The sequence below is a fragment of the Lucilia cuprina genome, chromosome 3 (genome assembly GCF_022045245.1).
Source record: "Lucilia cuprina isolate Lc7/37 chromosome 3, ASM2204524v1, whole genome shotgun sequence".
Lineage (NCBI taxonomy): Eukaryota > Metazoa > Arthropoda > Insecta > Diptera > Calliphoridae > Lucilia > Lucilia cuprina.
Window position 1 is genome coordinate 37,521,462 of NC_060951.1, and position 26,476 is coordinate 37,547,937.

The following is a 26,476-nucleotide window of genomic DNA, read 5'->3' on the forward strand; positions in this document are numbered from 1 at the left end:
AGGTCCTATACGTACTTTCTGAGTCCCTCAATCAGTGCTTAAGGCACAGGACGCAATTTTCAATATAATTTAATAAATTTGCCAAATACGTCGTTTTTGGCCTCGAAGTAAGTAAGTAACCGTCCCCTCATATAGGGCTTTTGAGGTTATAATTATAATATGTACTATATTAGTATCTGAATAAAAAGAGTCGCATTAGAAACGGTTGAACTTTGACATTTCGATAGATGTTGTTTTGGAAAAAAGTGTGTAAATTCGAGAATTTTGATTTTATTTAAACTTATTAAGTATCTGGGACTACTTATTTTTACTTTTTCATTCTTCTTTTGGTATTTCTGAGTTTTCTACAATAACGAGCATAGAAACATAGAATTAAGCATGTAGAGTCAGGTTTGTTTTTGTCATTCCGTCTGAAACCCATAAAAGTATATATACAGAATATATCTGGGTCCTTATTTGAAATTTTGCATAATTATTCTCTATTAATAAGTTTTAATTGGTATACTAAATCGGTCCACGTTTTCATATAGCTTCCATACAAATACATCTCTACTTACTTTTCTGAGAACCGGTTCATTATTGATCCTACACCCCCCAATATAAGATCCCCTTTATAAATTTACTTTAATACTTATTACTGGCTCAGAAATTAGAGTAGAAATTCGGCATAAGCAAGTATTGTATGAACCAAATTTCTCTACTAACTTGTGTTAGGATCGGTCCTCAATTGACCCTACCTACAGTTGAAATTTCGCAAACCGATAACTTGTGAGGATCGGGTAATAATTGGCCCTACCCAAGAATATATGTTCAACGTTCAGAGATAAAATTCGTTATAAATAAATTTTGTATGAGCCAACTACTACTAACTTTAGTGAGGATCAGACCATAATTGACCCATATAAGGTCTTCTTTAGAAAAAATAAAACAGCGATGAAATTCAAAATAAATAAGTTCAGTATGAGCCAAAATCTAATATTTGGCCATACTTCCCGTATAAATTCCCTTCAGAAAATTATTTTATCGCTATTTACTAGCTTCAAAATACATATACAACGATGAAATTTAACATAAACTCGATTTGTAAGAACCAAAATCATTCTATTAAATTTTGTGAGGATCGGTCAATAATTCTGACCCTATTCCCTTAATTTTTCTATAATATTGAAATAAGGAACACGAAATTAAGCACGTAAAGCTCGAATTAAGTGAGAATCTATAAAAAGGTGACTTTTTGGTACTTTTTCGGTCTTAAAAGGTACCTTTTTGAATTTTCTGTAATATTGAACTTAGAGCTTATAGAGCTCGGAGTTAGGGAAAACTTATAAAAGGCAGCGTTTTGTTACATTTTTGTTCCTAAAAAGGTACTTTTTGATTTTATATAGTATTGAGAATAGAAACAAGAAATTAAGCATGTAAAGCCCGGATTAAGTGACATCCTAGAAAAAGGGACTTTTTGATAATTTTGTGTTTTTCAAAAGGTACTTTTTGAATTTTCTATAACATTGAACTTAAACACAAGAAATTAAGCACGTATGGACTGGAGTAAAGAAGAACCTATTCAAGGAGACTTTTTTGTACTTTTTCGTTATTCAGCATTGTACCAAGACACATGAATTTAAGCATGTGGGGGCTTTTTGGTACTATTTCATTCTTCAACTGGTACTTTTTTTTAGGGTAGCGTAGCACACCGGGTATGATTGTATTTATGTGTTATATATTATTTATATTGATCTGCTTAATATTCCGAAAAGCTCCTTTAATAAAAGTGCTAGAGCTTCGTCTTTGACTCGAAATAAAACTCAAAATTTTTATTTTTATTCTTTCTTTACTCGATTTTTCTTGTATATATTTTTACAATTATTTAATTATACAACATGTTCTGTCTGTGTTTTTTTTTTTGGGAATAATTTATTTAATTGTTATTAATTTAAAACTAAAATAAAAAAATAATAATATTAGTAAAATTACATAAATTTTCTAAAAAAAATAGTTCACAATTACAAGTTTATAATTATAATAATAAAAAATGTTTAACATACTGCTTATTTATAACTTAAAAATTATGGCTTTTTATAAAAGTTAAAATTTTCAGAATGTAATATTTATTAGAATTTTTTCTCAGATTTATTTCAAATATCTTTATATTATTGCTAATACTAGATTTTTTAAAACTATTTACATTTATAATTAGTTATTAAAATATTTCATTAATATTATTAAAGTTTTATTTTGACCAGTTTTATATTTTATTTTTATTTTTTTATATTTAATAGTTTGCCTTTTTATATATTTTTCAAGTGGTCATTAATAAATAGTTAAAAAAAAATTTGAAAAAATAATAAATATTTTAAAAAATTTAGATTTTATATACAAAAACAGAAAAAATGCCTTTTCAGAATTCGGCAAAAAATCAAAATGTTTTTATCATAAAAGAACTATTATTTTACAAATATTGAATAGTTAAAACGTTTTAAACTTAATTATATTGATAAATTTTATGAAGATAAATTCGAGTTGCTAAAGTTATGATTTTTAAAGTGATGAATATAAAAAAATCTTAGTTAAAGTTGAAATAACATATTCAAAAAAGAGTAATTAATTTAACATCGGTTTACTTAACCCTTTTTTGAGAAAAAACTCTCTCTAAACCATTGTTAACTTTAACAATCCTTTTTGAAAATTAAAATTCAAATAAAGGCAAATTATTTGCAAGAATAAAAAATTTCATTATCTACAACATAGTTAGTTAAAGAAAATACAGAAAAAACTTGGAACTATCAATTTTAAAAATAGATTAAGTAGATATAATTGCACAGCTATTAGATTTAATTTTTTTTAAGTGTAGGGTAACATAGAAGACCAACGATCAGCTTTGAATCCCACTTAGATTCAATATTTGCTAGGACTGTTATTTTTTATTTCCTTCTGAATTTTGATGTCTAAGGATCGGGTTTATACGATATAATACTACATCACTGTACTCATGCATTTTGTGATCAGGTTAGAATGGATTACAGAATAGTTTCTATTTTGGCATATAGAAAAGGTTATGATCTGGGCTATAGAAAAGTACTATTCTATAGTCAGGAATATAGTCCTGAATAGTCTATAGTCAGGACTATAGAATAGTCTATAGTCAGGACTATAGAATAGTCTATAGTCAGGACTATAGAATAGTCTATAGTCAGGACTATAGAATAGTCTATAGTCAGGACTATAGAATAGTCTATAGTCAGGACTATAGAATAGTCTATAGTCAGGACTATAGAATAGTTTATAGTCAGCACTATAGAATAGTCTATAGTCAGCACTATAGAATAGTCTATAGTCAAGACTATAGAATACTCTATAGTCAAGATTATAGAATAGTCTATAGTCAAGACTATAGAATAGTCTATAGTCAAGACTATAGAATAGTCTATAGTCAAGACTATAGAATAGTCTATAGTCAAGACTATAGAATAGTCTATAGTCAAGACTATAGAATAGTCTATAGTCAAGACTATAGAATAGTCTATAGTCAAGACTATAGAATAGTCTATAGTCAAGACTATAGAATAGTCTGAAGTCGAGACTATAGAATAGTCTATAGAATAGTCTATAGTCAAGACTATAGAATAGTCTATAGTCAAGACTATAGAATAGTCTATAGTCAAGACTATAGAATAGTCTATAGTCAAGATTATAGAATAGTCTATAGTCAAGATTATAGAATAGTCTATAGTCAAGACTATAGAATAGTCTATAGTCAAGACTATAGAATAGTCTATAGTCAAGACTATAGAATAGTCTATAGTCAAGACTATAGAATATTCTATAGTCAAGACTATAGAATATTCTATAGTCAAGACTATAGAATATTCTATAGTCAAGACTATAGAATAGTCTATAGTCAAGACTATAGAATAGTCTATAGTCAAGACTATAGAATAGTCTATAGTCAAGACTATAGAATAGTCGATAGTCAAGACTATAGAATAGTCTATAGTCAAGACTATAGAATAGTCTATAGTCAAGACTATAGAATAGTCTATAGTCAAGACTATAGAATAGTCTATAGTCAAGACTATAGAATAGTCTATAGTCAAGACTATAGAATAGTCTATAGTCAAGACTATAGAATAGTCTATAGTCAAGACTATAGAATAGTCTGTAGTCAAGACTATAGAATAGTCTATAGTCAAGACTATAGAATAGTCTATAGTCAAGACTGTAGAATAGTCTATAGTCAAGACTATAAAATAGTCTATAGTCAAAACTATAGAATAGTCTATAGTCAAGACTATAGAATAGTCTATAGTCAAGACTATAGAATAGTCTATAGTAAAGACTATAGAATAGTCTATAGTCAAGACTATAGAATAGTCTATAGTCAAGACTATAGAATAGTCTATAGTCAAGACTATAGAATAGTCTATAGTCAAGACTATAGAATAGTCTATAGTCAAGACTATAGAATAGTCTATAGTCAAGACTATAGAATAGTCTATAGTCAAGACTATAGAATAGTCTATAGTCAAGACTATAGAATAGTCTATAGTCAAGACTATAGAATAGTCTATAGTCAAGACTATAGAATAGTCTATAGTCAAGACTATAGAATAGTCTATAGTCAAGACTATAGAATAGTCTATAGTCAAGACTATAGAATAGTCTATAGTCAAGACTATAGAATAGTCTATAGTCAAGACTATAGAATAGTCTATAGTCAAGACTATAGAATAGTCTATAGTCAAGACTATAGAATAGTCTATAGTCAAGACTATAGAATAGTCTATAGTCAAGACTATAGAATAGTCTATAGTCAAGACTATAGAATAGTCTATAGTCAAGACTATAGAATAGACTATAGTCAAGACTATAGAATAGTCTTTAGTCAAGACTATAGAATAGACTATAGTCAAGACTATAGAATAGTCTATAGTCAAGACTATAGAATAGTCTATAGTCAAGACTATAGAATAGTCTATAGTCAAGACTATAGAATAGTCTATAGTCAAGACTATAGAATAGTCTATAGTCAAGACTATAGAATAGTCTATAGTCAAGACTATAGAATAGTCTATAGTCAAGACTATAGAATAGTCTATAGTCAAGACTATAGAATAGTCTATAGTCAAGACTATAGAATAGTCTATAGTCAAGACTATAGAATAGTCTATAGTCAAGACTATAGAATAGACTATAGTCAAGACTATAGAATAGTCTATAGTCAAGACTATAGAATAGACTATAGTCAAGACTATAGAATAGTCTATAGTCAAGACTATAGAATAGACTATAGTCAAGACTATAGAATAGTCTATAGTCAAGACTATAGAATTGTCTATAGTCAAGACTATAGAATAGTCTATAGTCAAGACTATAGAATAGTCTATAGTCAAGACTATAGAATAGTCTATAGTCAAGACTATGGAGTAGTCTATAGTCAAGACTATGGAATAGTCTATAATCTGGACTATTAAAAAGTCTTATAGTCTTGATTGTATAATAATCCATAGTATGGACTACATCCTATTTGATTCCAACCTTTACAATTTGACTATTTTATCAAGTCTCGTTATTGTTGTATTCTCAAAATAGCAAAAAAGTTTATTTAATATTATGTAACCGTTCCTTCAAAATTGCTGTCTTCGCCCTTCTTAGTGATGAGTGGAATTCAACAACTATAAGATTCTTTTCCAATATACTTTCCACACTTATTTACCATTACTACTACCATTGCCATTATTTTGTTGTTGTTGCTGCTGTTGTTGTTGAAAACGATTATTGCTGTTATTATTGTTATTAAGATTATTGGCACGACGATATTTCGGTGATAAATAATAAATATCCGCTTCTCCACCCACATTTGTGAGAGCAGCCGGTTGAGGTGGTGGCGGTAACCGATAATTATTTGATCTAAAAAATTGTTGTTGTTGTTGCTGATTACGTATCACATTAGGATGTGTAATCCATTCACTATCTGGATTAATGGGTGGCAGGGGTTGTCTATAGTTGACTAATTCATCGTTTTGCAAAGAAAATGGGGGTGGTGGAGGAAGAGGTAGCTGTTGCTGCTGTTGTTGAATTTTCTGTTGGTATTGTCTACCTGGTATTCTTTGGGGACGTGCATAGTACTGGGATTGATGAGATATCGGTGGTGGAGGTCTTTGTAGAGGTTGTTGCTGATAAACTAATCTCTGTTGTTGTTGTGGTTGCTGCTGTTGTTGCTGCTGCTGATACGGATAATTGCCGTTGATGGAATGATGACCCACCAAATAGGGATCTATAAATTCGGCATCTGGATTTATAGGTGGTCTGTTGGGCAACTCATTTACCAAAGTATCATTTTCCAAACTCCATATTGGCTGTTGCTGTTGAGGCGGTAACGGTTGTGGCTGTTGATGCTGCTGTTGTGGTCTATAATTGATAATTTTACGTGAGGGTATATTTTGAAAGGGTTCCTCATAAAAACGATTGTTTTGCCTTCCTGGACTATAATAGTAGCCAGGATATTCTCTATTGCGAGTAGATATTACTGGTACAGCTTGAGGTACGGGATCCTGATAACGTTCTCTTTGGGGCGGACTTTCAGCTTGAACGTATTCATTAAATTCCTGTTTATTAACCGCTAACCAGCTGGGTTGTCTTTGAGGAGCATTGACATACGACTGTTGCTGAGGAGGTTGTTGTAGGTATTTGGCACCTATTCTTAATTTTTTGGGACGACCCTGAGGCTGAACTGGTAGTAATGTTGTGGTGGGATATTTTGGAGCTTCTGCAAAATCTTCTCTTCCTTGAGGTTGATCTTCATCAGCACCAATTTTGTCAACTCCTAAGGCTCTAAAGGCGTTTTCATCATTTACCGCTGGACTATAGGTAACCATGGGTTTGAAGGGTTCTCCATCATATTCTACAGAAGGTTGGAATTGATTTCTGACATCTCCTTCTGTTTCGGACTTAGAACCCTCATAATTATAGTCAAATACCGGTTTGGCTTTTGGTGTCCTTGGTATATTATTGTCTCGTAGTTCTTGATTTTGATAATAACGCAATGTCTCTCGTATAGCATTGACTTCCTGCTCAAAGTTTTGTAAAGGTCGTTGCTTGAATATAGGTCTGGATTTATAGCGTATTTCAGGTTTAGGAGTTATAACCACTCCACCATCATCGACATAACGCTGATTGGGTGGCACTGGCTGCAAGTAATTGCGATGACCTTGGGCTTTAAATGGCCTCTTACTGGTGGCATATAGTTTAATGGGTTTAGACACCGCAATTGGTTTCGAAGTAGTAGGAACGTAATCATCAACAACGTTAGCACTGCCCTGTTGCCGCTTAGCTTCAAAGTATTCATAATAAATGGGATTTGCCTTAGAAAGAGTTTCGACATTGGGTTCTGGAGTAGTGGGCACAAAGGAAATAATATTGGGACGAACATTGGGACTTGAATTAATGGAATAAATGGGTATAGGTACTGCCACAGGAACTGGTACAGGTTCAATATTTCTAGGAGGTGGTGTAGGTGATGGACTAATTGAAAATCTGGATGATTGTGTGGGCGTGTAAACAGGTCTGGGGGATGGATTAGCAATATTAATAATCTTTGGAGTATATTCCGATATTTTTGTAAACACTTGTCTGTAGGGTAGCTCCGTAGTTGTGGTTGTTGTTGTAGTTATCGTAGTAGTTGTTGGTGTCGGAGACGTTGTACTAGAAATTCTATATCTAATAGGTAGTGATTGAGGTCGTTTCTCTTTATGCAACTTTTCTAATTTGCTAAATTGTTCAGGAGGTGGTGGCACTACAATTCCCGGTACTAAAGGTCCTGGTGGTACACGATTAGTATAGTTACTTTTATAAACAAACGAATATGCTGGAGGATAATATAATGAAGGATCATCTTCATCAAAGTCGTCGGTACCATTAATATTATCCAAAGAACCATTGCGTCCATAGAGAAAAGGTCCTAATACAGGAAAATTAACTGGCTTATCCCCTTCACTCACCGATGGATTCGCAAGCGTTTGGTTGTTATAGAGCCACGGTAACGCGGGCGACGGGTAGTTGTAACCAGGCTCGTTCTCTTGAGCATTTTTAGTCTTTCCCGGCCGGGTAATAAAATTTTTCTCGTCGTCACTGTCATCCGTGGACGGCGTGTTGTGGGTTTGCGGGCCGATGGTATAAACTGGTAACGATTCGTTAGAGAGCGGATAGACGATCGTGAGTTTATTATTTCCGATAAGCTGTACGGGGCCGTTTTCTTCGAGCTGGACAGGAAAGGGTGGCGGAACTTTGGGATTACTGGGAATTTTAATTTGCCTACCAGCAGCGTTATAATCGTCTATAGCCGGCCAGGGTTCCTCGGGATTGTCCTCATTCAGACTGCCACCTTTAATGACCAGTAAGTGATCTTCGGCTAACCAAATATCCTCCTCATTAAGGCCTCCAAAATTACGTTCATTATCCTCGGGTACTTCTTTATTGGGCAAATAACTTAAGACACCTGGTCTCTTGGGTGTTCTTCTAAACAATTCCTTTTCTATTAAACCATATTTACCATCTCGTACTTGATCGGACAATGTTTTTTTGGCCTCCTCTTTAATCTTTTTAGGTTTTAAATTATTTTCTTTACCAGATCCCGCACTTAATCTTAAAATGCCATTATCCCAATTGTCAAAATCCCCAGGATCATCTAGCAGAGCCTCATCATCATCGTGATAGTCTACATCATGATTGGAATCAATTAAAGTTTCACCAGATTTGGATGTAGATGTCGTTGTAGTGGTGGATGCAGTGGTTGAAGCCACTCTTATATTGGCTTTCAATTGTGAATTTCTGTAACTACTACTCATGAGTGCATGTCTTGCTGGTGTAGAATTTGTGGAGGAAATTTTTGTTGCTGTTGTTGAGTTGGTTATGGTGCTGTTGGTAGTTACAGCCGATACTTGATAGGTGGAACGTCCTTCAGCATTTTGTATATGACCAGCAACTAGACGTTGTATCATGCGAGGTCTGATATGGAAAAGATATATTATTTAGAATTTGTATTATAGTCATATTAAATAGATGGATAGATAGATAGATAGATAGATAGATAGATAGATAGATAGATAGATAGATAGATAGATAGATAGATAGATAGATAGATAGATAGATAGATAGATAGATAGATAGATAAATAGATAGATAGATAGATAGATAGATAGATAGATAGATAGATAGATAGATAGATAGATAGATAGATAGATAGATAGATAGATAGATAGATAGTTAAATTGCTGAAAATGTTCAAAATATTCCCACACTTTAACTCCGTAATCTGTCTATTAAGACACTTAAATTAAAACCCGTAAATAACTCCAAAAAGATCAAATACTCCTCCAATGATCTCTCTTATGATCAATTAAATTCCATTTCAATCTTCATAGACTCAAAAGCGTGTCTATTATTAAAATAATTTTTTATTTAAATCTGAACATTTATTATTTTTTCGTTTATCTTTATCCACATTGAGTTGCATCTAATCTGCCATCAAAATAAAATCATTTTGTAGTTTTTAAAGCAAACAACACCATTAACGTGTCGCTATCCACATAAAGATCTAAGAAATACTTTTCGAATGGAATTTCTATGCCAGACAAATTTATGGCCGTTAAGAACTAAAAACGAGCTCAAGAAAAACTATTTTAAAGCAAACAGTCAACTTTTTGCAACTTATAACCCCATGACTCACAGTTGAGACTTGCAGCGTGCGATCGAGCTAGCGAGTGGTAACGATGATTATAAATAACAAACGATCAACCAAAAATGGTAAAATTAAACATTTTTAAATACGACAAGAAAAAAAATTGCTGAAAAAAAATTTTATATGCAAAAGAATTAAAATAAAAATGGAAACTCACGTTTTTGGTGTCTGCTGATTGTGCAGAGTTGTCTGTTTTGCGTTGCCTTGGTTGCTGGCTGTTGCATCTGAGATTGATGCTGCTGTCGTTGTTGTTGTTTTTGTTGTCTTAAGATCGTCGTCAACTAACGGTAATGACGATAGTTTGGATTGACGAGGTGTATTGGAACCATCATAGAGTGTAGCAGTTCTTTGTCTTAAAGCACTCAAGTGTTGTTGTGGTTTTCTGGTTGTTGTTGTTGTCGTTGAGGGACTGTTATAGGAACGTGTATATTGTCTTCGTTCTAAAGTTTTATATTTACGTTTCGTTTCTGTGTCTTCATAAGGTTGGGCTCCATTGCTATGAAAACTACGTTGTTGTCGTACTCCAGCACCACCATTCCTCACTGACACTGGTGTCGATGCTGTCGATGAAGTTGTGGCATCAATATGCCGCACTAGTCTTGTTGAATCTAATGTGGATGTTTCGCTTATGATGGGTTTTCTTCTCGAGTTGGTCATAATGGATGTCGTTGGTATTGCGGCTTTTATTGTTGCTGTTGTCGTTGTTGTTGTAATTTGTTTGGCCGCGTGCCTCGCTAAAGGCAAACGTTGCCTACTACTACTACCACTACTCGCACTTGCCATTTGTATTGTTGTTTTGGCTGTTGTCGTTGTTGTTGTTGCAGCTGTGGCAGGTAAAGTATGACGTCTTAATTGTAAATGTGGTGGCGCCTGTAATGATGGTGGTATTGCTGTTGTTGTTGGTAATGCTCTTCTATTCGCCACGGAAATTAATGTTTTTGCTGAAGATGTTGCTGTTGCCGCTGCAGAAGATGAGCTTCTGCTGCTGTTGGTGGCTGCTGCAGCTAACACTACACCAAATATTAGTAGAAGTAAAGTTTTTAACAAGTTTAAGGCCAACGACTTCATCTGTAAAGACAGAAGATAAAAAAATATTTGAAAAATAATCATAAGGAAACATTATAAATTATATTGTTGGTTTTGCTTTTAATGTTGGTGCAACATTAAGTGCTGACCATTTTTTTCGGTTAAACAAAATTAAATTATTTCACTTTAAATTTAAGTTATGTAATCAATTTAAAAGTTGCAACTTAGCGATGGTTTAACTGCAGATTGTGTTGTGTTGTTTATTATGTTGCATACATGCATCATGTTTTTATTGGTGTTGAATTTTTGGGTCAGAGTTTTAAAAGGTGGCATTGTTGGGTTATCGTGTTGCAAAATTGAATAAACTTATTTTGGGTATTATATCACATTTACATAAAATATCTTAATAATCAGCGATCTTCTCAAAACTAAAACAAAACCAACTTGAAAGATCTGCCTTTAAATGGCTAGTTACGATCATAGCCAACCTACGGTCGCTACGCTCAACCTTAAAACTGTTGTCCTCTATAGCGCTGATAACATCGGTGAAGCATGTAATTTGGGTAGCCAGGTAATATCTTCCCGACAAAAGATAAACTGGAAAAACAACTGACCTATCTATAAACCTAAGTATGTGTGGCTCTACAGCTAAATTTTAAAGATCAGTAGAGGTAGACAATGATCGTTGTTTTATTTAATTAATTATCGGTATTTTCTTTAGTTAAAGATCAGTCTTTTAATTAATGATTTTATATAAGATCTTATAAGATACTAACACTGTCTTTCAGTTAAAGATCAGTTAACCTTTAATTAAAGATAAATTTTCTAGCGAAAGTGCGATAGTTTAATTATTGTTAGGATTTTTAAAATAAGATCAATATTTTTGTAAAAAAAACGATCTTCTAGCGCAAGATCAGTTTATTTAAGCTAAAGAAGGATAATTCAACATTTTATTGGAAATAAGTTAAGATCTTTTGTTTTTGTGTTAGTTAAATATCGATCTTGAAATGAATGATTGACTTTAAATAATCGATATTTCAGTTACAGAAATATGATTTAAAACTTTCGACTTTTATTTTAAATATATCAGTCCCTTATTCGATGATCGATATTTTTGTTTTAAGAAGTTAAAGATCAAATTCTTTTTTTTACTATTGATATTTTTGAGAAAGATCAGTTCTCTGTAAAATATATGTTTTTTTCAGCTACAGATAGCTATTTTAGTAAAATATCGTTTATTAGTTAAACATCAGTTTTGATCTTTTTTGGTCTCTTAGTTATAGATCAGCCTTTTAGTAATTGATCGGACTTTTAGTTGGAGATTGGTTCTTAGTTAAAGATCAGATAAATATTAGATAAATATTGATCTTTTATTTGTTAGTTAAATAACGGCATTTAATTTAAAAATCGGTTTTATTAGTCTTTTAATTAATAATGTCTCTCTTTATTTAATATCGATGTTTTTTTAAAGATCGAACTTTTATTAGCCTTTTAGTTAATGATCAGTCTTCTAGTTATAAATAGGTCTTTTAAAAAACCTCTTTTTTGAATAACTATTGACCTTTAGTTAAAAGTCGACCCTCTAGCAAATGATCTTTAATTTTATAATTGATATTTTTTGCAAGAATTGGGTTTTTCACAAAAAGATCAATATCTTTAAAAAAAATTGATTTTTTAATTTAATAAAATATTGGGTTTTAAGTAAAGATCGACATTTTAGTTAGTGATCTGTCTTTCTAATAAAGATCAATATTTAAGGTAAAAATTATTTTCTGGTTAAACATCATTTTAGTAAATAAAGATAAAGATCGATCTTTTAAATAAAATTAATGATGGGAGTTTTATTAGGAAAACAATTTTTTGAAAAAATTAGATTTTTTAAAGATTTAGGCAGAAAATTTGAATTTTTAATAAAAATTAGAATATTTAAAAAAAAGTTTGAATTTTTGAAAAAATTTTAGATTTTTAAAGAAAATATTGGTTTCAAAGGAATTTTTTGTACGAAAATTCAAATACGACTAAATATGAGACCAATTCACAATCGTTGTTGTATCGTAGTTGTATGATATACAACAACACGATGACGTTTGTGTCGTTTGTTTTTATTTTTAGTGAAGAATTCGTTGTTTCGTATTTTAAATCGTATTCTTTATAATTTCGAAATGTCAATTAAATTAAAATAAATTAACCTTAGAAATATGACTACATTCTTTTAAAACACTGTTATATGGTAAGGCTTCACTGATTATTATACTTTTTGCTACATGTTTAATATTTAGTGCCTTTTGAACAGTTTTTTTTTGCTTTTATTTTTCTGCAAATCACTAAATACATTTTTCTTCTTCTTCTACAACAACAACAATTGCTATTTTTTATATTATAATTTTTTTGGTAATTGTTAACGTGTGGTTGCTGCTCTTTTATTGTTGTTGCGCATGCTTAACATAATTGTTGTTGTAGTTGTTTTCTGATGTTGCTGCTGTTGGTAATTAGTTGCAACGATGAGTTGCAATGTTAAATACCTGTCAAGAGTTTAAGTTACTGGTTGAGTACGCGAGCACAGTTATTAAGTTAAAGTTTTTTTTGGGAAGATTTTTTTCAGATTATAATTATTATAAAGAGTTGATGGCTAGCACGTGCTGTGCTTTTTGTGATCTTATTTTGTTAATGTTGTTATTTGGAAGATTTTTATTTTGATTAATGATGTAAGATATTTTTTAAAAAGTGATTTTAAGGAATGTCACATATGTTAATATTAATCATTTATACAATTAGTTGTCTAATATTTGTTTTAATTTTAATTATCTTTGTAGGTCATATAATAATATTAGGCCCCGCCAAAAGAATTTGAGTTTCTTACTTGCAACATTAAACAACTCAATTTATCTCAACGATCTATTAACAAGGTAAGTCAATATTTTTTATATTTTTAAATATTTCTTAATAAAAATTATAAATCACATAGTAATTAAATATTGACTACCGAAAATCTTTAAACAAAACCTGAATATTCTAAACCATTAATTTTTACATTTATAATAGTTTTTTTTTTAATAAATTACAATTTCTGATCAATCTTTTGTTCCAAAAAACTGATTTTGCAATAATTTAAACAAATTTGTTACAGTTTTTTTTAACAAAAAAATGACTGTTAAATCTATAGTTTAAAAATAAACCTCCAAATTCGCAGCTTTACAACCATTAAAGCTGACCTCCTCTATGCATGTGCAAAACGAACATTTTCAAAATTCCAAAATATTTACAATAGTTGTATGTTGTTCAGCACAGCACAGCATGGTGGCGTATCAGCAATAATAATAATGCTGTTAATTAGTTCAACAATTTCATTTTATTAAATTTTTAAATTTTATATAGATTACTTTTTTATGTTTCCTCTTTTAATATTAGTTTCGGTTTTTTTTTTAAGATAAATTCTTGTTATTGTCTTTAAACTAGGCCGTGATGTATTTTGTGTAAAATTTTATCATAAAATAACAATCAATTTACTTTGTATTATGTAATGATTTTGTGATGCCTATTATTAATAACAAAGACAGTCTTGAATATGTTTATCAAGGGTTCCTCCTTGGCGAAATGTAGTCTCAATTCCATTTATACTTTGTCACAACTTTAACGACACTCTGTTTCATTGATAGGGGTTCTAAGACCTGAATGAATTCGGTAAGGACTAGTTAATTAACGCATCATCGTTAGACTGCGTCATCTAACATGATCGTACAAAAGTTCATTTTCCTACATAACTCATGCGACTTAAATTACATTGTTCGGGAAAAATTGTGCTTCCAGAAAGTACCAAACAATTTAAAGTTAAAATGTCATAAAGGCCCCAAAAAAGTACCAAAATCATCTTTGTTTCACATTTTAATCCCTTAAAAGTACGAATTTCGAAAAAGCACCAGATATCCATCTGATTTTTTTATATTTTTCTTGTATTTCTAATAGTGTGTATGATAATCAAGAAAATCAGTTTTACCCGTTTTTTCCGTCTTTACGCTCAAATATACAAATATCCAAAAATTCCTCCTTAATATCTAAAAACATCTACTGTCAAAATTTCATGTTCTAGGATTAGCCATTTGATGAATCAGTCAGTCAGTTACGCTACTCTTTTATTTATATAATATTGCGTTCTATTTTACACAAAATTTCAACAGATCATATTACTTGTGTGCTCATGTGAACGGGCACTGTTTTCATCCCTAATGGAACCTGAATTAAGTCCGCAGTACTTTTGGCACATACAAGTCTGATACAACCTGCTGCAACAGAACAGCTCTAAGAGGGGGTAGGGGGGGTGTTTAACACAGAATATAAATACAGGACTTTTATACGGTTAGTTAGTAGTCCACTTGGAAATGATTGCTAAGAAAACATCGGTAGAAGCAAGTCCAAGGTCATTTAAAAGCTACGTATCCTATGAACACCACTTTAGCAAAATGGACAGGCAGAATGTACCGATTGCAATAAAAGACGGGAACACTGTATCTGCCATTGACAACTCTATTAAAATTTTTTTTTAAAAATTTTGCTCAGGAAACTGTAGTTCTGCGTCACTTCACTAATAATTCCACTTAATGCGTGATTCACTCACCAACAAAAATATCCATGAATAGGAGCACACAACAGGGCCTGGATATCCTACTCTATAGGCTTATATCGTGGATAATAATTTATTTTTTTTGTTCTTCTATAATATTGACCAACTTTTAAGGAGAACATTTTGATACGTTTTTCCTTCTTTAAAAGGTACTTTAGAATTTTGTATAATTTTGATCATACCCAGTATATTGTAATAACTTATCTAACAACCACAACTTTTCAATGACTACTACATATCGTATTTATTACATAGAAGTAGTCTAATAAGGCCTTACTAATAATGTGTTATATAAATACTTTGTAGTCACACACCTCACATATATTATTTTTTGTGTGTATGTTGTTTTAAGCGACAATAAAATGAGTTGAAATAATTCTCAATTGGTTTATAACATTATATGTATAAGTATTTCACTTTGTACAGAATAATGTAGTCATGTTTTTGTGAATCAAATTAAAATTTGTAAATCGTGTCGTGTAATGTAGGTTCTTTACTTTTTACTTTTTTAGAAAAGTTTTACTATTTCTTTCAATTTTTAGACATTGTTACCACCAAAGTGTTTATAATTTTTCAATAACATCCATTCGCGGATTCGGTATATCTTTTATTGGAGAAAAAAAACGATGCATTATCAAAGTGAAAACGCTATGTTATCAGACAGAACTTTGAGTTATGAAAATGATATGCGTTGCGCAAATCAACTAAGTATGTATTGTCGAAGAGACACAAAGCGTAATCAAAATGACAACAGTTTGTTATTAATTTTACAACGATAGTTGTCCTAATGATTACTGAGTGTTTTTTAAAGTTTACTCACATCCGTTATCTAAATCTAAGATCACTTTTGACAATTTGTCTACTGATTTTTTCTCCTCTGTGTATAAGTACTCTTCAAATTCGTGAGAAGGGTATATATTGGAACTTTTTGATTCTTTAAAAAATACTTTAGAATCTTCTATTTTATTGAACCTAAAAACCTAGAGAATTTATAAAAGTGAACTTTTTCGTTCTTCAGATAGGTACTTTTTGAATTTTCTATAATATTGCAAGTGGAAATATGAAATTATGCATGTAAAAACCGAGTTAAGTGAGAACTCATAAAAGAGAACTTTTTTGGTACTTTTTTCCTTCTTTAAAAGGTACTTTTATAATTTTTATACCCATCACCTTCGTGAGAAGGGTATATATAAGTTTGTCATTCCGTTTGTAATTTCTATAATATAATTTTCCGACCCTATAAAGTATATATATATTCTGGATCCTTATAGATAGCGGAGTCGATTAAGCCATGCCCGTCTGTCTGTCTGTTGAAATCAATTTTCTGAAGACTCCAGATATCTTCAAGATCCAAATCTTCAATAATTCTGTTAGACATGCTTTCGAGAAGTTTCCTATTGAAAATCAGCAAAATCGGTCTATAAATAACTGAGATATGAGTAAAAATCTGAGAGTACCTCTGAAAATTTCCTCAACAAATTATATATAAAAGCATAAAAACAACAAGGAGATAAAGCAGTAATATGTTGGTAATACAGCACATATTTGTTTGAGGGTGGTAATACAGCACATATTTGTTTGAGGGTGGTAATATAGTTTAACGGTGGTAGTACAGTACAACGGTTAATATTTCTTACTCCTACAGTTTATATTTGTTTGTGTGTATGTTATGTGTGACATGTCTGCAGAGATACAAAATAAATAAAAACTGTTTTTTAAAACATACTTGGTGAAGGGTATATAAGATTCGGCACAGCCGAATATAGAAATCTGACTTGTTTTTTTTATAATATTGTACTTATAATACTAATGTGTTAGTAAATTTCAGCATTTTAACACATTACATGGTAATGAAAATTTTTATCGGATAATTTTCATATATTTTTGATGATCGGTTCATATTTGATCATATTTTCTATGAAAAGTCTACTTTACATTTTAACTTAAAATAATTTCATAAAACTAAAAGGCAAAGCAATTATATGTCTAACATATGTGGTTAAACGTCAAAGGTTTAAAATCAAGTTTCATACAAGTAATTGGTCTAAACTACAATCCGAAAATATTAAAATCGGTTTCGCCCTGGATTTAACTGGTATTTGACAGAATCTTTTATTTCAAATATAAAAAAACTACATAAATCAGTTTAAACTACATTCTATTTTAAAATCTAAACTATATCGAAAAAAAGTTACTAGACAAAAATCTTTAATCACGATTCTAATTTAAAAAATTGATCTTACTTAGACAACTAGACTATAGCAAAAAAAAGCACTAAAACATATACAGCTAGTATAAAGAACTAACAATTTTGTATTTTTTTAAAACCTATTCTATTATTACTTTAACATTTTATTTTTACTCAATACTTGGCCATAATATTTTTTTTATTTTAAACACATTTATTTGAATTAAAAGAAAAAAAAACTATAAAGCGGGTAATGGCGGCACTACAATGACTGAATGACATGACCAAAATTTTATGGACAATTGAAACAGTAGTTCGTGTTTTTTGCAGTTTTTCTTTCAAACTCCAAGTGGTTGTTTAGTTGGAGTATTTGGAACATTATTTTAAGTTTCTATTGTGGCATGAATTTAAGTTTTTTATACAAAGAATATTGTTTATTTTTTTTGTATGTTAAAGCTACTGTTGTTATTGCTGCTGCTGTTGCTGTTACTTTAGTTGTTTAACATTTTCTTATAGTATTCTTTTGTTTATTTAGAAGTTCAAGATGCATCAGTATTATTTTTTATAGTTTTTTTCTTTTTTTTGATTTTTAGTAAACGATTTTCTAGTATTTTTCTATATTAAAGAACGTCCAACAACCATAACTATAAATCATGTAGCACATTGTTGATTTTTTTGGTCTTCAATGTTACTTTTTGGTTGCTTCTATGCTTGTTTTGTTGTTGCATTGAAGACGGCTTTAAATAAATATATATAAAATTAAATGAAGTTGAAGGTTAGTAAATTTGTCAATAAAATTTATTTTTTTTAACTGTATGTATGTGTATCTTAATCATGTTCAAGTTTATGGTCAATCTTTTGATGACAATGCCAAATAAATAGATTTTTTATTATTTTCAATTGAAGAGATTTTTGTTTTCATATGACTATTATTGTGGACAATGCTGCTAACGTAGTAGCAAATTATAGTGCTATTTTGAAGAAGTATTAATTTTTTTATTTTATATTTCAATTATAGAAAATTGTTTATTAACCTTGTAGGGAAGGGACCATGTTAAACAATTGATGCATTTTTTAGATTTATCCACTTTTTATGTTATGGGTTTTAACTCGTATGTTTTCCAAATAAAGAGTTTTTAGATATACAGTTAATAAATGTGTCATTTAAACAAAATTTACTCTCTTATTAAAATAGCTATTGTGTGAGACTATAGATTGGACTTAATAATATATTGCGTAATATACTATAACTACACTAGACTTGAGTATAGACTAGACTATAGAGTAGACTATAGACTAGACTATAGAGTAGACTATAGACTAGACTATAGACTAGACTATAGACTAGACTATAGACTAGACTATAGACTAGACTATAGACTAGACTATAGACTAGACTATAGACTAGACTATAGACTAGACTATAGACTAGACTATAGACTAGACTATAGACTAGACTATAGACTAGACTATAGATTAAACTATAGACTAGACTATAGACTAGACTATAGACTATATTCTAGACTTAAGACTAGACTTTAGAATAAATTTAAGACAAGATTTAGAATAGGCTTAAGACATGGACTTTAGACTGGGCTATATTTTACTTATTCGTATAAGGATTAATAACGAAAATTTCTCACAAATTCCTACACATAAACTTGTCTTGAACTCAAAATTTAAGAACATTGAATGATTCATGTGTAACCTTTTCACACAGCACATATTCTGGCTCAACATCCATTTTTTTTATTTTTCAAAATAATGTTTTTTGATCTATAAATCACAAGGCATGTTTGAAAAGAAGTAAATAATACTTCATGTTGTGGTACTTTACAATAACGTTTAAATAATTTACCTTTTTTTGTTTTTGCAATTGATCTTTTGCAACAGCAAGTGTTTCTTAGCAAAGCCACACAATATTTTTATTGATAAAATTTTGGGTTTGGTTTTTATAAACTTCTTTTAATATTTTTTATAGAACAAAAACTAAAACTTGAAAACTTGTATTGCATGCAAGAATTTTTTTAAATACGCCTTTTAGGTGTTGAAAATTGGAACAATTTTTAAATTTGCTATAAGTCTCTTGTACTTTTTTTCCAAAATAAAATTCAAATCACAACTATGAGAAACTATTTTTTTTTTTGTTTAAATTTTATGTTTTTAACTAAATAAAGTAATTTATGAGACTGATTGTAACTGTTTTTGGAGGTTGAACTAAAACTTCAACTGCCAAATTTATGGCCAATGGATTTCTTTTTTTTTTTTTTTTTGAAAATTTTGCCAAATAATTTCAAAATAATACAAAAGACACACAAATTTATACTTTGACCTAAAAAAATTGGGCTAAAAAGTCACAATAATACATAAACAAACAATATTTAGTTTATAATAGAATAAATAAAATTATGGTTCAATAAATTTCAATAAAATTTGCAAATTTTTTGGTTTTTTCTCTATTATTTGAAAAGCTATAGGATTTTTTTAGAAAATTAATTTATAGTAAATATAACTGTAATTAAAGTTAGTTATTCTCTAATAAACAATTGTACATTTTATTACTGTCTATATTGGTTTCAGCTAATCATGATAATATTACTTTTTAGCAGTTTTAATTCTTTTCATAAACTCAATTAAAATCTTAATTATTTTGAACACAAATTTATTTACTATAACAAAGCAATTATTTCTTTGTTTTAAAACAAATCAACTTTTGTATTAAATTGGTTACGAAAATTTTTGGCAATATCAAATTCAGCTCTTTTGTCGTCTATAAATAGAATTTCAAAATTTAGTCTGTTACTAATTTAAATAAAGTGACATGTTTAAAATAAAAACAACTATGCTGGTATTAAATAGAAGAGTGAGTAGAGAAAAAAAAAAAACACATAAAAATTGTACATTTGTTACATGTATCAAATTATTTGACCATTAAATCAATTTTTTACTTCTATGTCTGCACGAAATAACTCAATTTCTAAATACAGATTTTTTTTTAAATAATTTTTTTTTTTTTTTGGGTCTTTCGTTAGTTGCATACATAAAAAGCGGATACATGCCAAAAAAAATAAAATTAATAAAAAACTAAAGATATAAACTACAGTTAACATGTCGTAATTATGTTAAATAATCAAAATCAAAAAAATTCACAAAAAAGAGAGATATTTATTTATATATGAATACTTGGCGCACCTGCCAATTGAATGTAAAACATGTTAAACAATTCTTAACCCATTCTTGAGAGATACATTCCTAAATTGTTGAACTGTATACTATGGTCTTATCTGTAGTCCAGAACATAGTTTATTCTTTAGACTATAGTGTAGTCCATTGGCTCGACTAGCCTATAGGTCAGACTAATGTCTAGTATATATACTAGGGTAAAGTAAACAGTCGAGAAAATAGTCTACTTTATAGTCTATACAATAGCGTAGTCCAGATTATAATGTAATCTACAGTCTAGATTATAGTGAAGTCTATTGTCTAGACTATAATGAAGTCTGAAGTCCAGACTATAGTGAAGTCTTTAGTCCAGACTATAGTGAAGCCTATCGTCCTGACTATAGTGAAGTCTATAGTCTATACTATAGTGAAGTATATAGTCCAGACTATAGTGAAGTCTATAGTCCTGACTATAGTGAAGTCTATAGTCCAGACTATAGTGAAGTCTATAGTCCCGACTATAGTGAAGTCTATAGTCCAGACTATTGTGAAGTCTATAGTCCAGACTATAGTGAAGTCTATAGTCCAGACTATAGTGAAGTCTATAGTCCAGACTATAGTGAAGTCTATAGTCCAGACTATAGTGAAGTCTATAGTCCAGACTATAGTGAAGTCTATAGTCCAGACTATAGTGAAGTCTATAGTCCAGACTATAGTGAAGTCTATAGTCCAGACTATAGTCCAGACTATAGTGAAGTATATAGTCCAGACTGTAGTGAAGTCTATAGTCCAGACTAAAATGAAGTCTATAATCCAGACAATAGTGATGTCTTTAGTCCAGAATGTAATGAAGAGTTTAGTTCAGACTGTAATGAAGTCTTTAGTTCAGACTGTAATGAAGTATTTAGTTCAGACTTTAATAAAGTCTATAATCTATAGTTCAGAATATAGAATAGTCTAACCTATAGTCCAGACTTGTAAGATATCTATAGTTCAGGATATAGAGTAGTAAACAGTCCATAGTGTAGTCCAGACAATAGAGTAGTCCAGATTATAGTCTGAACTATAGTGTAGTTTACAGTTCGGACTATAGTTCAGACTACACTTCAGACTATACTGTAATCTTAAGCCCAAACTATGGTTAAGTCTATAGTCCAGAGTATAATGTTGTATGTAGTATAACCTAAAGTCAAGACTATAGTTCTATTGTCCAAACTTTCGTCTTCTTGACAGTCCTGACATTAGTTTATATATAGAATTAAATTCAAATTATAGTACAGTCCATAGTTTAATCCAGACAGTAGTGTTGTCCAGACAATAGTCTGAAATATAGTGTAGCTCAGACTATAGTCTAGACTATAGCATAGTACAGACTATAACGTAGCTTGTAGTCCAGATTAGAGTTCAGACTATAGTCCAGTTTACAGTACAGATTATAATACAGACTATATGTAGTCTGTACTACAATTTAGTAATACATAGTCAAGTCTAGAGTCCAGATTATAGTCTTGTCCTAACAATAGTTTAGTCTTTATTCCTGTGTAATCTATAGAGCCTTAAGGGGTTAAAGTATTTAAAATGTTTATATCATTGTACATAAAAAAGTTGGTCAATATTCCAAACCACCCTCATGTCGACAATTTTTTTAATATTTTTTATTCCCCCAAGCAAACTGTCGTCGCTGACTTGGTTCAATTGTCTTTTTCTTTGTCTCCAAAATGCATTTATTTAACTACCTAAATTTGTTTGATATTCTGTTAAAGTTTCAACTAAAATCAAAATCACCACAACCAAATGAAACGTTTTACATATTGATCAATGGTCATGCTGTAAAATAAGAGGGGAGACAAAGAGAGGCTATCAGGAGGACAATACAAGACTCACAATGAATTAGCTAGATGGTTGTACCATCTTGACCAGTTTTTTATATATATATGTACATAGCTGACGGTATGTTGTCTGAGTTGGTTTACAAACATTTTTTGTCTGTTAAATAAATAACGACAAAACAACGAATCCGTGGATGAATAAACAAATGAAAGAGTATTTGCGAAGGAAAAGCTGTGGTTTTAAAAATAGCTGTGATATAACTTGAAAAATAATTTGAAGTTAATTTCTGGGAGAATAGATATACGACTTTTACGCAATTATAGATACAGAACTAAAATTTTGAAAAAATTCTATGGCTTTTGTAATTACTTACCTAACAACATACTTTTCAATCGCCTGGGTTACATAGAAGTAGTCTAATAAGGTCTTACTTATAATGTGTTATATAGATAATTTCTTATTCATTAGTCCCCTTGCCTATTAAAGCTACAGAAACTATATACGTTTTCCATGCCATTTACAATGACTAACTTTTCTTATTACTTGTCAGCGTTTGTATTTACTTACTTGCTTCCAAAGACATTACCGTTTTAAAATAATGACATTAAATGATATTGTGTAGATAAATTTTAACTCCTTACTTGGTAATGCAAGTTTTTCTCGCTTTTTAATAGAACATTTTTAAATTTCTCTTTTCATTGAAAATTAAAAAAAAAAAATTATAAATTTTTTCCAAAATTGTTTATTTTTTATAGAAAACTATTCAATTTTCGAATTCTTATTAAAAATGTTCTCTACTTTTTATAGAAACTTTTAAAATATTGTCTTTTTTATAGTTTTTTTTTCCTTTTTTTAGGAAAATTTTGGAATTTTTTCACTTTTTTTATACAATTTTGGAAATTTTTTACTTTTTATAGAAAATTTTGTAAATTTTTTAATTTTTATAGAAAATTTTGGAATCTTTTTATAAAAAATTTCCAAAATTTTCTCTATTTTTTATAAAATATTGTGAAAATTTTCTCTTTTTTTATTTTCACTTTTTACGAAAAATTCTCTTTTAATTTGCTATTTATCTATCCCTGACTGTTGATACTTGTATGCACCGCTGTCATTTTATTATTATTTACAAGTTTATTTCTTCTATAATCTGTTAAATGTTTGGAATTTAAAACAAACTATTTCAACTGTTAATTTTTAAATCTAACTTAACGGTCAGTCACTCAGTCAGATAGATCATTCAAATGAGAATATTTTTTATGAATAATTTTTCTTTAGCGCCATTAACAACTTACTCATCATCTATTTACCTTAATTAGGAAAGAAAATCTAAAAAATTTTGTTACGAATACATTTTTATACGCTACACCACTATAGTGAGGTGGGTATTATGGGTTTGTGCTGATGTTTGTAAGACCCAAAAATATTGGTCCTTCAACCACCTTAAAGTATACCAATCGGGTCAGAATCACTTTCGATTTATCCATGTCCGTCTGTCTGTCTATCTATTTATCTATCTATCTATCTATCTATCTATCTATCTATCTATCTATCTATCTATCTATCTATCTATCTATCTATCTATCTATCTATCTATCTATTTATCTATCTATCTATCTATCTATCTATCTATCTATCTATCTATCTATCTATCTATCTATCTATCTATCTATCTATCTATCTATCTATCTATCTATCTATCTATCTATCTATCCTTGTGCCCATGCTACAGATCGGAATTTTCGAGATAATAATTTTGGTCCAACGCTATTGGAAATGCGGTCCATTATTTCGCCTAGCTTCCATACAACCGTACCCCCTTGAATATGGCTTTTACGCTTATAATTACGTTAAATGTTCTGTTATGTCAACAAAAATCGGCAAAACTTTTATAGAACTATAAATTACTCTATTGAATTTTGAAATGATCGGGCCTCATTCTGATGGTTAAGTTTGTATGGGGGCTTGAGTCACCCCCATACAAACTTACCCTTCAAAAAACTCTACATAAATAATTTTGAAGTAGACGCAAACATACAGACTGGTGTAGTGTATCATATGGTCGGGCATGACTATACATTCGTACTCGTTTTAAAGTGAATTTTATGTGAAATTTTTTTTCTTCTAAAATTTTAGGCGACATTTGGCCAAAACTGAAAATAAATAAAAATTATGTGTGAAAGTAAACTTAAAAAAAAAGTTTTCAGTACTTTTAACTTTTGGTTTGTTTGCATTTTGGCCCAGTTACGCGCTGAGCATAACGTTTTTGTTAAATTTTCGGCTTTTTGTTTTTGTTTATTTCTTTGTTGTTGTTGTTTCAACTATTTCATGCCTTAATTTTTTTATTTATTATTTATTATGTAAAATATTTATGTTTATATTTTCAAAATAAAATATTTTTTTATATTTTTTAACACTCTAACACCAACAGAAGTATAATATTGTTAAGTTTCTTGTTATTTTATGTTTTAAAATAACATTGTTGTTTCTTTTGTTTTTGTTTTTAATTATTAATTTTTCTTTTTATGTAATATAGTACATTATTATTATTATTGTTATTATTATTACTGTTATTATTGTTATTTATCCATAAAATTTGTGTTAAACCATGTTCATTTCATAATTCAATTAACTTTAAAATCCAACATGAACATTTTTTTTATTTTAATATTTACTTTAATCATTTTATTTTATACTTTAACAAAACTGTTGAAATTTTTTAATATAAATATTTATTTTCCAAGAAAGAAATTTTTGTTAAGTTTTTTATTGGGAAATTGTTTTTTAATTTATTTATATAAATTTCATAACTAACAAATTAAATTAAGTTTAAAAATTTTAAGTTTTTTTTCTTTTTTTTATAGAAAATGTTTCATGTAGAAAATTTTGCAATAGTCTCTTTATTATAGAAAAATTACGAAAATTTTTTTCTCATAGAAAATTTACGACAATTTCTCATTCTTATAGAAAATTTTTCTCTTTATAGAAAGTTTTCGATAGTTAATTTTTTGAATTTTTTTCTGATTTATTCATAAACATTTAGCAATGGTTTATAGAATAAACTTTTTATAGAAATTTGATTTATAAACCTTTGATAAACATTTGTGAATAAGACCCTTTTTAAAATATCTTCTTTTCTTATAAAAAATATTCGAATGTATCCCTTTTTAATAGAAATTTTAAAAATTTTCTTTAAAAAAAGTTTCGAAAAATTCTCTTTTTATAAAAAGTTTTCGATATTTTTTAATTTTTTTAATTTTTCGAAAATCTTTTTATTTTTTTAGATTTTTTTATTGAAAAATTTTATAGAACTTTTTTTATAGAAAAATTCTTTACAGAAAATTTTTTTCTCTTATAAAATATCTCTTTTAAATAGGAAATTTTCAAAAAAAAATTATTTTTTTGGTAGAAAAATTTCCACAATTTTTATTTTTTAAAGAAGAGTCTCAGAAATTTCTCTTTTTATAAAAAGTTTTTGATAATTATTTTTTTTTAACTTTTTGAAAATATGTTCATTTCGATAATACCTCTTTTAAATAGCAAATTAAAAAAAATTTCCACAATTTCTTTTCTTGAAAGAAAAGTTTTAAAAATTTCTCTTTTTTAAAGAAAAGTTTCGAAAATATCTCTTTTATTAACTTAAAGCTACGAAAATTTCTCTCTTTTTAAAGTTTCGAAAATTTCTCTTTTTATATCATTCATCTTCTTGAGAATGGTATATTATATACGTTTGTCATTCCGTTTTTAACCTCTATAATACAATTTTTCGACCCTATAAAGTCCTAACATATATCGGAGACGATAACGTTACGTCCGTTTGTCGGTCCGTCCGTCTGTCTGTGCGTCCGTCTGTCTTACAGTTTGTTGAAATCAATGGCATAATACAATTCATCAACAATTTAGTCAGACATGCCTTTGAGAA

General features: G+C 29.4%; 1 protein-coding gene and 1 long non-coding RNA gene across 3 annotated transcripts in view; one reads left to right on the plus strand and one right to left on the minus strand.

Annotated features, from left to right (window-relative positions):
• LOC124418693 overlaps positions 1 to 26,476 on the plus strand; it is a 97,295-nt gene that overhangs the window by 53,613 nt on the left and 17,206 nt on the right. The window contains exon 3 of the long non-coding RNA XR_006940155.1: positions 13,573 to 13,665. This is a non-coding gene — a long non-coding RNA (uncharacterized LOC124418693). The remainder of the gene's footprint in view (positions 1 to 13,572; positions 13,666 to 26,476) is intronic.
• The window catches only part of LOC111682360, a 48,328-nt gene continuing 27,414 nt past the window's right edge, over positions 5,563 to 26,476 (minus strand). For both annotated transcript variants that reach the window (XM_023444291.2, XM_046945710.1), the window contains 2 exons: positions 9,891 to 10,801; positions 5,563 to 9,000 (listed from right to left, as the gene is read on the minus strand). In XM_023444291.2, coding sequence (XP_023300059.2) covers positions 5,703 to 9,000; positions 9,891 to 10,801 — 4,209 coding nt within the window. In that variant the 3' untranslated portion in view covers positions 5,563 to 5,702. The remainder of the gene's footprint in view (positions 9,001 to 9,890; positions 10,802 to 26,476) is intronic.